We start from the raw sequence: 14,131 nt of genomic DNA, 5'->3' as shown, positions 1-14,131 counted from the left end.
CCAGGACAGCCAGGGCTACACAGAGAAACCCTGTCTCAAAAAACAAACAAACAAAAATAAAAACAAAAACAAAACTTAGTTTTTGTAAAGAAATGGTCTCACTCTGGAGCCCAGATTCATCTTAAACTCATAGCAATCTCCTGCCTCAGCCTGTCCAGTGTTAAGATTATGAGCATGTACCTCTCTTAGTTAATTAATTTGTGAAAATGCATTCAGTGCTTCATCACAATCCATATTAAATACTGGAGAGGTTGTCAGAGGGCTGGTTGGCTGTGACTGCCCTGGCGCTCTTTAGTTCGGGCTCCTGATTTTCAGTCTGATGATGGATCTCTGATGTGGCTAATGTAGCAGCTGGTCTCTAAAATGCTTACAAGTTACTCTTGTGTAAGTGATGGCCTTCAGAATCTTAGGCAAGGTAAAATTATGATTCAAACTAAAGTTAGAGTTAAATAGCATTGCTCCCGCTTCATTTCACAGTGTCCTTTGATCTAATTTATTAAAGAACATTGATCCAGTAACATAGAAATAATGAAAGTGCCATTTTAACTTCAAAGTAAAGGTAGTAATAAAACAAAATCTTCCGATGGAGCGTCCATATTCTGTAGAGTATGTTCTCCTGACTTCTCAGGGAATGTACCTAAAAGCAATTAAACATCATTAACTCCTGGAACCATGAAAGTTTAGAAAACTCTCACCGTGCCTTAAAATGGTTCTTATGTTAGAATCCATAGGGACAACTTTAACTCTCACAGGTAATGCTTTGTGCTGTTGAGAGCATTTGCTAGCCTCCCGACATATGTTAGTTAGTTAGTTAGTTAGTTAGTTAGTCAGTTAGTTTATTTATTTATTTATTTATTTATTTATTTATTTATTTTTAGACAGGGTTTCTCTGTGTAGCCCTGGTGGTCCTGGAACTCACTCTGTAGACCATATGTTAGTTAGTTCGTTTATTTGTTTGTTTATTTATTTATTTATTTATTTTCAGGCAGGGTTTCTCTGCGTAGCCCTGGCTGTCCTGGAACTCACTCTGTAGACCAGGCTGGCCTTGAACTCAGAAATCCACCTACCTCTGCCTCCCAAGTGCTGGGATTAAAGGTGTGCTCTGCTTGGAATAGTTAATATAAACACATCCTTTCTGAATATGGCTACACTTCTTCTCTCACATTCTGTAGTCCACACTGGCTCTCTTGGAAAGCTGTAAGTTGTAAGGACATAGTGGAGTTTTACCTTTGAGCAACTGCAATATTGTTAAATTATGTAACTTCCTGTACTTTTCTGCTCCATACTGTCCTGCTTTTAGTTGATCATTCCCAGAAATTATGGTTCGTTCCCTCCCCTCTTTTTATGCTCATAAGTGACATAAAATTCATATGGTCACTGAAATATTTGAAAAGTCCTATTCCTGAAAAATATTTGGATATTTTATGTTGATGACTAAATATAATATTTAAAAATCAAATTGAAAACTTCTTGGGGCTGGAGAGGAGGCTCCATGGTTAGGAGCAGCTCTTGCTCTTGCAGAAGACCAGGATTGGTTCCCAGTACCCTCACCGGGGTCCAGTTCCTTGTCTTCTGACTTCCGTGGTGCCTGAACACATGTGGCTCACACATAAGGTCTTTTACTTTTACCAAAATGAGAAGGGGAGTAGAGAGCATGCTCAGCAGTGAAGAGCACTGGCTGCTCGTCTGCACATCCTAGATTTGAGTCCCCCTACCTACATTGTGACTTTGCAATTGTCTCTACCTCCAGTTCCAGGATCTGACTCTCTTTGGGACTTTGTGGGCACACATGTGGTGCACAAACATGTTTGCTGGCAAAATACTCGTGCACATAAAATAAAAATTAAAAAAAAAATGTAAGTGAGTTTCTCCCCTAAGACCATAAGAACATCACAGGTTCCTGTCATCTTCTTTCCTAGTTTGAAGTGTCCGGGTGTAGCGGGACATTCATGGTTATCTTCCACACATCGGTTCAGAAGAGAAGTTTGAAATGGTAGCTGTTAGCTTAGCTGTAGATTGCCAAATCAGCTCTTCTTCACACATCTGTCCCCTCCTTTTATGTCTGGTTCCTCTTAACAATTTGTCATTTTATTCGCTTTAATCATTTCCTCCAATCTTTGCAGCTTTCTCAGATCTCAAGAAAGTTTTTAGGTCATGGTTAACTCTGTACATTCCAATAGAAACATCTCCAAGAAGAGTGATACTTTTAAACGTCATGAGCCCATGTATACAAGTAAAGGAGTATTTCCTCTATTCTCTTATATGTATTGCATCCACTAAAGACACTGAGAAAGACAAGGTCAGATTTCCTTATACATTTTCCAGCCCATGATGTCTTTGGATAACCATGTCTTCTTCATTTTTCACCATAACTAGTGGGAAATTCTAAATGCCCTGTATTGTTTGTAATAACTGATGACTCCTTGAAGAGTTGGAAAGGAATACAGATACTGTAAACCAGTCATGTATCCAGCATTGTTTAAAGTATATAGTAATACTTTACATTGTCTCCTCCAGGGTTCAGGTTATTTGATCTTGTGTCCACTCCCTGTGGCAGATGTAGACTAAGCTTGTATCACTGCACACATTCATTCTAGAAATTATCCCACTGTACGGAATGTCGAGCTACATCACCCGAGAAGACCAGTACAGCAAGCCTCCACATAAGAAACTGAAGGACCGCCAGATCGACCGCCAGAACCGCCTCAACAGCCCACCTTCCACCATCTACAAGAATAGCTGTGCCACAGTGTACAACGGCTACGGGAAAGGCCACAGTGGAGGGAGCAGTGGAGGCGGGGGAGGTGGCAGTGGCGGTGGACCTGGGATCAAGAAGACAGAGCGAAGAGCGAGGAGCAGCCCAAAATCCAGTGATTCTGACCTGCAAGGTAATGCATGGACACCAGCATCTGGAGGGCCCCATCTCTCCCAGGGGAGCTTTATTTCAGGGTGGGTAGTTCTTTCCTGGGGACAGGTGGGTTGGCCTTTCTTAGTAAGCAAAGACTACTATAAGGTTATTTTTTTTAATTTATGTGATTATTTTTTTTAAACCACACTGCCATGTAACTATCGACTTCATCTCAGAAATATTATCGGAGATTGTCTTCACTTCTGTCTGCTTCTGCTGTCTCAGACTACATTGAGAGATACAGAGGAAATCAAATTGAATATTTTTCTAGCAATCATGGGCTAATTCCAATCCCAAGTTATTACTACTCGTGATAATAGCTGTAGTTATTTGATAGTCAGTGGAGTTGGTCATGCCTGGCAGAAATACGTTCTTGTTCAGTTTCAGGTAGGTGGGGCTGGGGGAGGGGCATACTTCTGGAAAATTACATTTTTAGGTAAAATTTGGGAGGCAGTTATTTTTGTTGCAACAGGAGGAAAAAAAACCAGTCTTTTTCTGTACATGTAGAAAAGGCTGAAAGACTTTTATAGACAAGCGAATATATGGCTGAAAACCATGTAGCCATCTAGAAAGCAGGTCATGTTTTGAGAACTGTATGAATTTATAAATCTAAATAAATACTGAGGAGTAAAGGACAAATGTCAGAAACAGATAACTGATAAAGCACCCAGCCCTTTGTGTGTATATGTGTGTGTGACTGTGTGTCTGTCTGTATGTGAATGTGGTGTGTATGTGGGCAGGTATATGTGCTAATGTCAGTGTGGTTGCTTATTTCTGGACACACATACAGAGGCCAGAGGAGGACATTGAGTGTCTGGCTTGCTCTCTCTCTCCCTTACTCCTTTTAGAGAGGGTCTTTCCCTGAACCTGGAGCTAGGTTGGCAGCCAGGAAACCCCAGTGACCCTCCTGTTCCCGTTCTCCACGTGTGTGAGCGTGTGTGTGTGTGTGTGTGTGTGTGTGTGCACATGTGTGTGTGTGCCTGTGCCTATGTGCACGCCTGTGTGTGCCGGCCCATGCCTGACTTTTCTTGTAAGCACTTGGATTCATATTCCTGTTCTCATGCTTGCAGCAGGCAGGTGCTTTATCCACTAAGCCAGGGAAGGCTGGCACACTTTTTAGTACAGTTCCTCATATTGTGATAACATAACCATAGAATTATTTTCATTGTCAACTCATAACTGTAATTTTGCTACTGTTATGAATAATAGTATCTGTGAGTTCCAGTGGTCTTAGGCAACCCCTATGCAAGGGTCATTTGACCCCCCCCCCCCCCCAGGTTGAGAACCACTGCACTAAGCCATCTCTAGCCCCAACCCTTCCTTACTATGGCTCATAGACAGTGGCTCTGGCTGTGACAACATTTGTGACTAAAGAAGGTAGAAGTTATGTACATTTGCATATCTATGGTAGATTGTCATCTGTCAGGAAATTCTGGTAGGCATTCTTTCTAAGTAGGCCATTTGCAATTGGTAAGTTGTAGCATAAGAAAAGGCAGCTGCAGGCAGTGGCCTTTGTAGATTGTTTTGATTTTGTCCTTTATCGTCTTTGTCTTCCCTATTTCATGCAGTCATTGTACTCTCACAGTTATTAAACAAAGCAGAGAGTGTGTGGAGGAGAACCAGAGCTGAGAGTCTTTCAGTCAGCTCTCAAGTGAAGGTACTGGGTCTGGTGTGTGGAATTTTTCTTTCTCAGAGGTACAGGTCTTCCTGTGCTGCTCAAGATGTACTTGAATCCTCTTCAGCTGTCTTAGTTACAGCTTCACCGCTGTGAAGAGACACCATGACCAAGGCAACTCTTATAAAGGACAACATTTAATTGGGGCTGGCTTACAGGTTCAGAGGTTCAGTCCATTATCATCTTAGTGGGAAGCATGGCAGCACACAGGCAGGCATGATGCTGGAGGAGCTGAGAGCTCTATACTTGATCCACAGGCAGCAGAAGGAGGTTGTGTTCTACACTGGGCACAGTTGAGCACAGAAGACCTCAAAGGACCCCCCAGCCCCCTATTGTGACACATTTCTTCTATCAAGGCCACACTTCTATCAAGACCACACACACTATTAGTGCCACTCCGCCATGGGCCACATACTCAGACATATGAGTCTTTGGGGGTCATACCTGTTCAGACCACCACAAAGACATGAACTATATTCCCACCTCATCCAACCATGTTTCTGGGATTATGGGCTCATACCACTGTGTTAAAACAATTTCAGTCAAATCACCCTACAGTTGCTGTTTGGAGTTGATTTTCCTATTTTTAGACTACTTTATGTCTTGATTGACACATTGTTTGATCATTTTTTCTGAAGTAATATGTCATTGAATATAAGGCACATTTTATTAGCAGTATTTGAGTTTAACCACTGCAGAATTCCCCTCCACCCCTCACACACACAATTAGTCACAGGAGGAGTTTTCCCAAATAGGAAAAGGGAATGTTCACATTGCTTAGATGTAAAGGAAGTGATGTAGGTACTTAGGAGCAAAGCAAATAACTAAAAGCAAGTGAAAGATCATGGGAAAGATAACCCAGGAAAGAGGAGTGGATGAAGCCCTGCGGAACTTAGCCCAAGACTTAATGCAGCTGCCAGTGTGCTTTGTCAAAGCCAATTGTCATCCTCTCTGTGCAGTTTAGTCATTTCACAGTCCATGTCCCAAAGTGTGCTCTCTGCTCCAGCTGGCCTTGCGCCGGCTGGCATCTACATTAACTACTCATGGACGTACCTGGGTCTTCACGTGTTTTCATATGTTTTCCCTCATGAGAGGAGGCAGGTGAAATTTTTGGGAAGCATAAGGCCTTGCCTGTGTTATAGAAAGCACTTTCTTTCTTAAGGGTGTGGCGAGCCCCATGCTTTGGATCTGCAGAACCCAGCATCCAGGAGGAAAGGGCTCCTGTGCTCGCCCTGTTTCCTCTCCCCTTGTCCTCTGCTCAGCCTTCAGGGCCAGCCAGTCCTGCTCTGCACGTGGCTTAGCCATGACGGAGAACTCAGGTGGGGGCTGGTGAGGTGGCTCCGCTGCTACCTCGTCCGTGAGTGTTTTTGATCCCTCTTAAGCTCTCAGAATGCCCTAATTAATAGTAAACTGCAGCTAACACTGTTATGGTTTACATACGTGGTTTGCTCAAGACCAGGGTATACCCTTCATCCTCGAAAGTGGGTTGGTGTGTTGTCTACATTGTCATTACTTCCTAGTTGCTCAGTTTTCAGGGGGTCGGTCGGCTTTAGTCATTTACTTCTTAGCTGCTTACAGTTAACAAGTGACTTTGAAAAGGGGTGGGTAGGGACTCAGTGGTAGAGCATCTGCCCAAGCGTGCCTGACACTGGAGTGCAGCCCTAGAACTGGGGCAGGCATCAGGGAGAGGGCGCACTTTCAGTCTGTGCAGTTGAAATTACCCTGAAAGACTACAAACGGGCTGGATCATAAAGACACACAGAGGCAGTTGATAGCCAATTTTTGTAAAGTCCTGGGTCTCAGAAGTCCGTTTCAGAAGCACAAATAGGGCCTTGAACCAGAAATGCCTCTACCTCATTTCAAGTCAGTGGTTCTGGCTTCATGATCCCCCCACCACCCCCCCAAAAGAGGGAGGGGCTAATACTCACGGAAGGCAGAAGGCAACTCTTGTAATGTGAAGGACTGTTAGAGAACAGACCGTTCACCAAGGGCACGTAGGGTACAGTAGCACTTGTATCTGTTTCATTTCCCACCTTGCCAGTGCTGTGCTTAGCACACAGTAGGTCCTCACCTTGCCAGTGCTGTGCTTAGCACACAGTAGGTCCTCAGTGTATGTTCACATTCTTTTGTAAGTGAACTCCAAGTTCTGTACTGTGTTTCTCAGAGCAAGCTTCTCTTGGAGTAGGTGCAGCCACAGAGCCATTTTGCCTTCCTGGAGCTAACTGCTGCGGTGGTAAAGGAGCGCTCTGAGCGCCTGCATTTATCCTCCTGTCTTTGGCTTTACCTGCAGGCAAACAAGTCAGTGGTCCGAAGCCCAGCACCCCCTCAGAGACTGATCCCCGTTTCCTTGTTGTCCCTGGGCATGACACGGGCAGAGCGCAGTTGGGACTTCAGCAGTAGACACTCGAGGCTTTGCTGTCCCTCACTAAGGACTTGCCTTTACCATTCCTTGTATTTCCTCTCTCCTCATCTGTAAATGGATAACTTAATTCCCATGATTAGATAGTTTAAAATAGCCCAGCTTTCCTCAGTGTGATGGTAGCACTTAGGACTGCGTATTCACTTTCGCCACGTGCGTGGGACTCTATTTCATAAGGTCATCTTCATCAAGGCAGGCTTCTCTCCATCTTCTCTAATGGCCTTTTCCTTTCCCTCCAACCCCCTCTCTATTGAATTTCTGATCCGTCTACCCCACCTCTTAAATACTAAGGCTACAGGCAGCACCCAGGCTCCTGGTTTGTGGGCTGCTGGGTTTTGAACTCATATCTTCATGATTGCTAGGCAGGCACTGGGCCAGCTGAGCTACATCTCCAACCTTCTTTTTCTCTCCCAACTCCCTCCCATGTGTTTCTACTCTTGTAAGCCAGAAGGGCTTCCTTAACTTGCACCCTTATTGTTATGGAGGCTTAACCTGGAGCTTGGACCCCTGCCCTGAGACTTGCTTCCAGGTTGTCCTGGGATAGTGCAGCACCCCACGCCCTGGGGCTGATGGTAGAATTGGTATGGGGCATCCATGGCCTCAGTGTGGGATTTGGTTTGAAAGAACTCTTGACCTCTCTCATAAACCCTGTCCTCAGGGTCTCTCTCTCTCTCTCTCTCTCTCTCTCTCTCTCTCTCTCTCTCTCTCTCTCTCTCTCTCTCTCTCTCTTCTCTCTCTGTCTTAAGCTCCATTTAGGAGTCCTCTGTCTCCTCCTGTTTCTTTTGAGCCATTCAGAAGAGATCCCTTGCATCTTAAGATCCATGGCTATCCCGTTCTCCATGTTATGGCTACATACGTCTAAGTCAGATCTTATTCCCTCCTGAGCCTCAGAGGAGCCCTCATTGTCTGCAGTGTCTGAGCTGTCTGCATACAGTTGTGTCTGCATCCCCTGCTGTGTGTAGTAAGTCAGGGGTCCACCCAGACACTGCGGTTTTTCCCATTCCACTGGTATGCTTCAGAATTCTCGCCTGCTCTGTTTTTCCCACTTCCTCTATGTAGTAAATTCCAACTCAGTCCTTCCAGAAACAGCTCAGAAATCCCCTTCTCCGTGAGGCCTCTCTCCTCAGGATGTCAGGTAGCAGATGCATTAGTGTGTGGCCTCTCTCCTCAGGATGTCAGGTAGCAGATGCATTAGTGTGAGGCCTCGCTCTCTTCTCAAGGTATTAAGTAGCAGATGTAAAAACCAAGTGCACAGTTGCTCTCCCCTGTTCCTCTCTTCTCCCAGCATTTGACTCTAGATTGGTGCTTGGATGTTGACTACAGATCAAGAATAAGAGTGGGAAATTTTTGGTTTTTTTCATGCAGATTGTTGTGTGAGAGCAAGGGCCTTGAGCCTGCTCTGAGGGCACCATCTTCGCTGCTCACCCCAGAGGCTGAAGTCAGCCTCACCCCTCAGTGAGAGTAAGCCTGGGTCTTTCCATTCTATCCCAGCAGAAGCCGAAGTGTGATAGATATGTTCAGATAGCAAGCTGTTTCTCAGTGGGAGTCAGTTCTCGGCCAGAGTTGTCCTTCCAAGGTAAAGGGACCCGCTGGGAAGGGTCTAGGAAGGACTATATAAAATAAGACTTAAAAAAAAGCTGTGGGCTAAAAGATAGCTCAGCGGTTAAGAACACCAACTGCTCTTTTAGAGGATCCAGGCTTGATCCCCCTCGCCCACATGATAGCTCACAACCATCCAGTTCCAAGAGGGTTCCGTTCCCTCTTCTTGCCTGCATGGACACTGCTTACATGTGATACACCAACATGTATGTAGGCGAAACCTCACAAATAAAAGTAAATAAATCTCAAGGAAAAAGGAAAGTCAAGTTAAGCTTTGATGAGGACCTGCTATCAATAACATAAAAATACCTGCCAGGTATATTAGGACATGCTTCTGATCCCATAACTGGGAAGGTTAAAGCAGGAGGGCTGCCCATTCAAGGCCGACCCCCCCCACACACGCACGCATGCACACATACACACACACACACACACACACACATGCACGGTTGTAGTGACTGGAAAGATTGCTCAGTGCGGTCCAGCTGTAAGGCAGCCAGCAGCACCCTGTGGGCACTGCAGGCATATGGTACCCATGCATGCAGCAAAACACTCGTATACATAAAAACAAAAACTCATGGTTTTAAGCATCCAGTTCAGAACAGACCCATTAATCGTGAGCCCAGGTGAGTGGGAAGCACGTAAGGAGAGGAAAGTGGAGGGGGCATTAAGTGTGATTTCGCTTGTGTGGCAAACTCTGTGATCCACGCAGCCTATACCAGCAGCTTTCTCCATCCCTCACCGGAGTGAGCATGGCTCCTCGTGTGTTAACCTGTGCTCTTTCAAAGCATACTAGGGTTGAGAGATTATCCCACACACCAAATGACATACTATTAAATAAACAAGGGTGTAATGTTAGGGTAATTTTTATCAGGACCCGGATTCTTTCTTTTAGATTACTTTTTTTGGGGGGATTCAAGGTCTTTTATTCTGTAGCCCTGACTGTTCTGCCCCCAGTAACCTCTGTTTGGAGTGACTTGACTGATGTTAGTAAATTCTGGAATGTCCTGTGCTTGGCCCACTGTTAGAGAAGATTAGCAGAGCTTGCCCACCTCACTGGTGGCTCCTTTCTTCTTTCCTCACAAGCTTTTCTGTCCGCATTGGGAGTGCAGGAGCAGGGTCTGAGGGGTGTGTACTGCCCTCTGCATCAGTCCTATAACTAGCTATTCAGGTTGCTTCCTGAGCGCAGCTATTGGTGATGTCAATCCTGATGTTTGCTTGCCTTCTGCCTCCTGCCTGTAAACCTCCGACAGGGCAAAGATACCAAGAAAACATGACAAAATAAAAACCATTAAGTGAGCTCAGATTCCTGGAATCCACCCATTGCGTCTGCCAAGTACAGTCTGGAAGGTGCAAATAGTCTGAGCAAGCTTTCAGGTTTCCAAAGGACAATGTGGATCCCTGGATCAGAATGGGAAAGGCATCCCCCCTGGCTGGAACCCCAGCAATGAACACCTCCTGGCCTTGGTTGCCAGCTCCAGTCCCTGCCTCAGAGGCGCTCTGATGAGGGCCAAGCTGACTTAGGGCCTGGTCTTTTGTAGGGTGGGAAAAGAAGATTGAGGGACAGAAGGGCATTCGTAAGGCATAGCTGTGAGCTTTCCAACTGGCCATACTTCTCTGAGGTCCAAGAGCAGAGGAATCAATCAGTCTCAGAAGAATGTTGAAGGCCACAGGATGCCCATCCCCCACCCCTCACTGGGGGGCTGGCTTCACTGCTGCAAAGACATTCTTGGCAGCTCAGCAAAGAAAATGGCCTTCCAAGCTCTCAGTCACCAGAGCGCTGTCCTTGTCACACTGTGACATCCCTTGCCTTGCCTTCTTTCCTCCCTGTGTTTTTGTTACAGTGTGCACGTTCTAAAGATGCTGCCCGCCTGACTCTTAGCAGGTGAGCCGCTGATGCTTTTGAAGTATTAGTCCCACAGGCTTCACCTCTTAGGTCATGCTGGAAGCTGGACAGCTTTTAACCTAAACACAAGAAGATGACATGCAAAAAATACTGATTCTTCTTGGGGAGCCAGTGTTCATAGAAGTTTGAGGGCAGAGAGCTTTCCCCCCATGTAGTACTTAGCTTTGCAGACCTATGTTATTTTCTCTGCCTTTTGACTTTCTTGGGCACTGACCAGAGCAGCATTTAGATGATGTCATAACCCATTTTGGCAGAGGGCATGCCATTCCCAAGAACCCTTTAAACAGCTTGTGGATAAAATGCTATGGTGTGCTTCTGGTATCTGTGTAACATTCAATTTGATTGATTGAAACATTCATTTTGCTGAAGTAAGTTCTAAGTTTAACTGGGTTAGAGGTCAGCAATGATAGCAGTGCGCTACGCTTAAGACGTGAGATCACTTGTTCCTCCCTGCCCATCAGTGTCACCTGTGAGCCAAGTACCCCTGGGCTTGAAAACTAATGTCCCAGAGCTTCACGTCCTTCTCAGATTTATAAAATGGGTCAGAGGGCTGCCCCCACTTTCCTGTGTGTTCATAGACGCTCACCAAGGACTTTAAAATGTTTAAGTGTCACGGAAAAAGGCCCATGACATTTTCCTGCCTCTGAGAATTGCTTCTTATCAGGCAACCAAGGAGCCAAGCCTCCTGCTGTCTGGGTCAAAGTGATTGCTAGTGAAGGTCTGGACAAGTGAGGGAGGTCATGCTGAGGTGTGGCCCACAGAGCCTGAGGGCAGAATTCCAGCTGTCTTCCTCCTGGTCCTCCTCGTTCCTGTCTCTCTGGCTTGTCTGTGGCCTGAGGCACGACTTGGGGCAGGCCATTTTGACTCTGACCCCACTCAGCCTGTTGAGCGCTCTACATGACTTTGTTGGAAGGACGGTTACCTGGCCATAACCTCAGGAGACACCATCTTTCTTCTCCCCCTTGTGCAGTAGAGTAAATGGTTGTGGCATCTGAGATGCTCTAGGGCAGTAAGCTAACTAGATAATTAGCTCTCAAAGACTTTGACCATGGGTACCATATACTGTCACTTTGGTCATCTGCACTCACACCTCTGCCTGGATGCACCACATGTGCAGGTGGGGTGCCATGTCATGGAAGCTGCCAACATCATGGTACTGTAGTCTCAGAAGCCATTTCTATTACTCTCTGTGGGAACCTTAACATTCCGGCAGATTTCCTACTGCTGGGTCAACGTTGTCATGGTTACTGTGTCTCCTCCTTCCACTGGGGAGTATGCTGGGTGCACCACATGAACCGGCCCACTGAGAAGGCAGCGTGGGCCGAATCACAGTGGAACAACTGCAGCGAATCCTGCAGTTGTGCCCTTACTGTGCATCTCCGCTGTGACGTCCACCAGCCAGGCACACAGTGCCAGCAGGCTGTTATTTTGCTTCAGAGTTTGGTACTGTAGTATGACGCCTTAAAGTTCTGTGGCATAGATAACCTAAGGTGTGAACTAGAAAAGGTCCCTGGAAAATAGCAGCAGCACTCACTGGCTCAGTGTGTGAGTTTTACACAGTAATGGACACTGATGCTCAGGAGTGGACTCTAGACGCTCCATTGTTTTCTCTGGTGTGGAACTTGCATTTAGGCCACTTTCTTTCCCCCTCACCCTTCTAAATAGTAACTGCTTGTGTGTGTGTGTGTGTGTGTGTGTGTGTGTGTGTGTGTGTGCGCGTGCACATGTGTGTGCATTTGTGTGTGTGTGTGTGTGTGTGTGCCCATGCACAGGACATACATACCCACATGCTGGCAGAGGACAGAGCATAGCCCGGGGTACTGTGTCACCCTCCTGTCCACTTGGGTTTTTTGTTATTATTTTGGGTATGTTTGTTCTGAGTTGCTGGGACAGGCTCTCCTCCTGGCCTGTGTCTCACTGACTTGGCTAGGCAGACTCCAGGGATGCTTGTCTCTGGCTCCTCAGGGCTGGCATTTCAAGTATGTGATGTTAACTCCATCTGGGTGTGTTGGTGGCATGGGTCCTAGTGATTTAACTCAAGCTCTAATCAAGTCCAAGGCAAGTCCATCACTGAGCAGTCCCTCTTGCTTCTCTGTAGCTGCATCAGAAGAAAGGGTCTTTCCATCTTGGACTACATGTTGGAAAAGGGCGGAAGTAATCCTGTTCTGATGGTGGTGGGGATGGCCTGCCCGAATTACAAAGGAGAGTGGGTGGCTCAGGAGGAGGGAGAGGAGGGTCCTGGTGCAGTGGCACCTGAAGTAAGAGGTAGTTCTAAAAGTGGGAGTGGCCAGGAAGATTAGACTGTGGAGAAAGGTGATTTGGAATAGAAAGGGGTTTTGTAGTCCTGTGCTGTGTGTTCCTTCTTCCCACAGAGGCCAGGGTAGGCCAGGAAGATAACAGAAAACCTGTTGACCTGTTCTAACCTGAGAACCTTTTACCAGAAGGTCTACACGGAACAATGTTCCATGGGAAGAAAGCCACGTTTCTCTCTTGGGTTTTCTTGACTGTTTTGTGTTCCAGCTTACCCCATTTCACAATCCAATTCCAAGTCAGTTCTTGGGGCTGGAGATGCAACTCAAATGACCATGTGATTACCTAGCCCATGAGACACTCCGGGCCTGAGCCCTAGCGCAAACTGGGCGTGCTAGTGTGTGTCTGTAGGCACAGCGCTCAGGAGGCAGAGGCAGGAAGATCACAGGTTTAAGATTAGACATATGGTGAGTCAGAGCCAATCTGGACTGCTGAGACCCTGTCCAAAACAAACGAACAAACAAATAAATAAATTATCCTTTAGTAAAATTGACAAGAACAGCTGTGCATTCCGAATGCTACTCAATGTTGTTTACATCATGCTTTAAGAGTTCGGATGCATTTAAAATCTAGAATCAGAATTTTTCTAATTTTTGGTTTGAAGTTGAAAATTGGATTGAACAAAGAGGGAATGACCACATCTGCTTTATCCTGGATAATTTTGCCCTTCTTAAAAGCAATCCTCATTAGTTCGAAAGGTATCTTACGTCCTCTGAGAAACAGAACTCACTCTCAGCTTGCCGTTCCATGTAGTAAAGGGAATTTTGTGTAGTATCTTTGTGAGCCCACTGTTGCCAGAGCCATCCCGTGAAAGAGGCATGTAAAACCTGTACAGGAACCAGATCTACCCGTGATTTCTCAAACAAACCTTTCCTAAGTGCGTTTATGACCTAATTCACGTGGTGAGCTTCCATTCACCTCTTGAAAAGACAAATGAGATAGAACAGTAAGATTCTTAGACCGGGGGCTAGGGAGATGGCCATATTTTAGGTTCACCGTGTTCCTCACAACTATTTGAGTGCCTTGCCAAGCACATTTTGAAAATTAATATGTAGTCCTTTGGGGAAATTTTTCTTTGCTGCAGTATTGCTCCAACAAGCCTCATGAGAGGGCAGAATCTCTTTGACACCCTGTTGAGAAAATTAAGTTACTTAAATGAAACGGGGCTATTGGTGCCTGCCCGAGTTATTCAGTGAGCAAGCTGTTTGTTTGTTTGTTTGTTTGTTTGAAGTATATTTGACTTCAGTATGATTTACGGTGTCACTTATTACTTGCACCATAGGATAATGACTCAAATTTATAGACTGCTATTTG

General features: G+C 45.8%; 1 protein-coding gene across 4 annotated transcripts in view; it reads left to right on the top strand.

The window, feature by feature from the left end:
- Positions 1–14,131, top strand: part of Fndc3b (fibronectin type III domain containing 3B) — a 290,533-nt gene that overhangs the window by 168,729 nt on the left and 107,673 nt on the right. For all 4 annotated transcript variants that reach the window (XM_029537515.1, XM_021195296.2, XM_029537516.1 and 1 more), the window contains exon 6: positions 2,598–2,888. In XM_029537515.1, coding sequence (XP_029393375.1) covers positions 2,598–2,888 — 291 coding nt within the window. The remainder of the gene's footprint in view (positions 1–2,597; positions 2,889–14,131) is intronic.

The sequence above is a fragment of the Mus pahari genome, chromosome 4, assembly GCF_900095145.1.
Source record: "Mus pahari chromosome 4, PAHARI_EIJ_v1.1, whole genome shotgun sequence".
Classification (NCBI taxonomy): Eukaryota; Metazoa; Chordata; class Mammalia; order Rodentia; family Muridae; genus Mus; species Mus pahari.
Note: the sequence above shows the minus strand (reverse complement) of the source record. Positions and strands in the feature narration are given on the sequence as shown.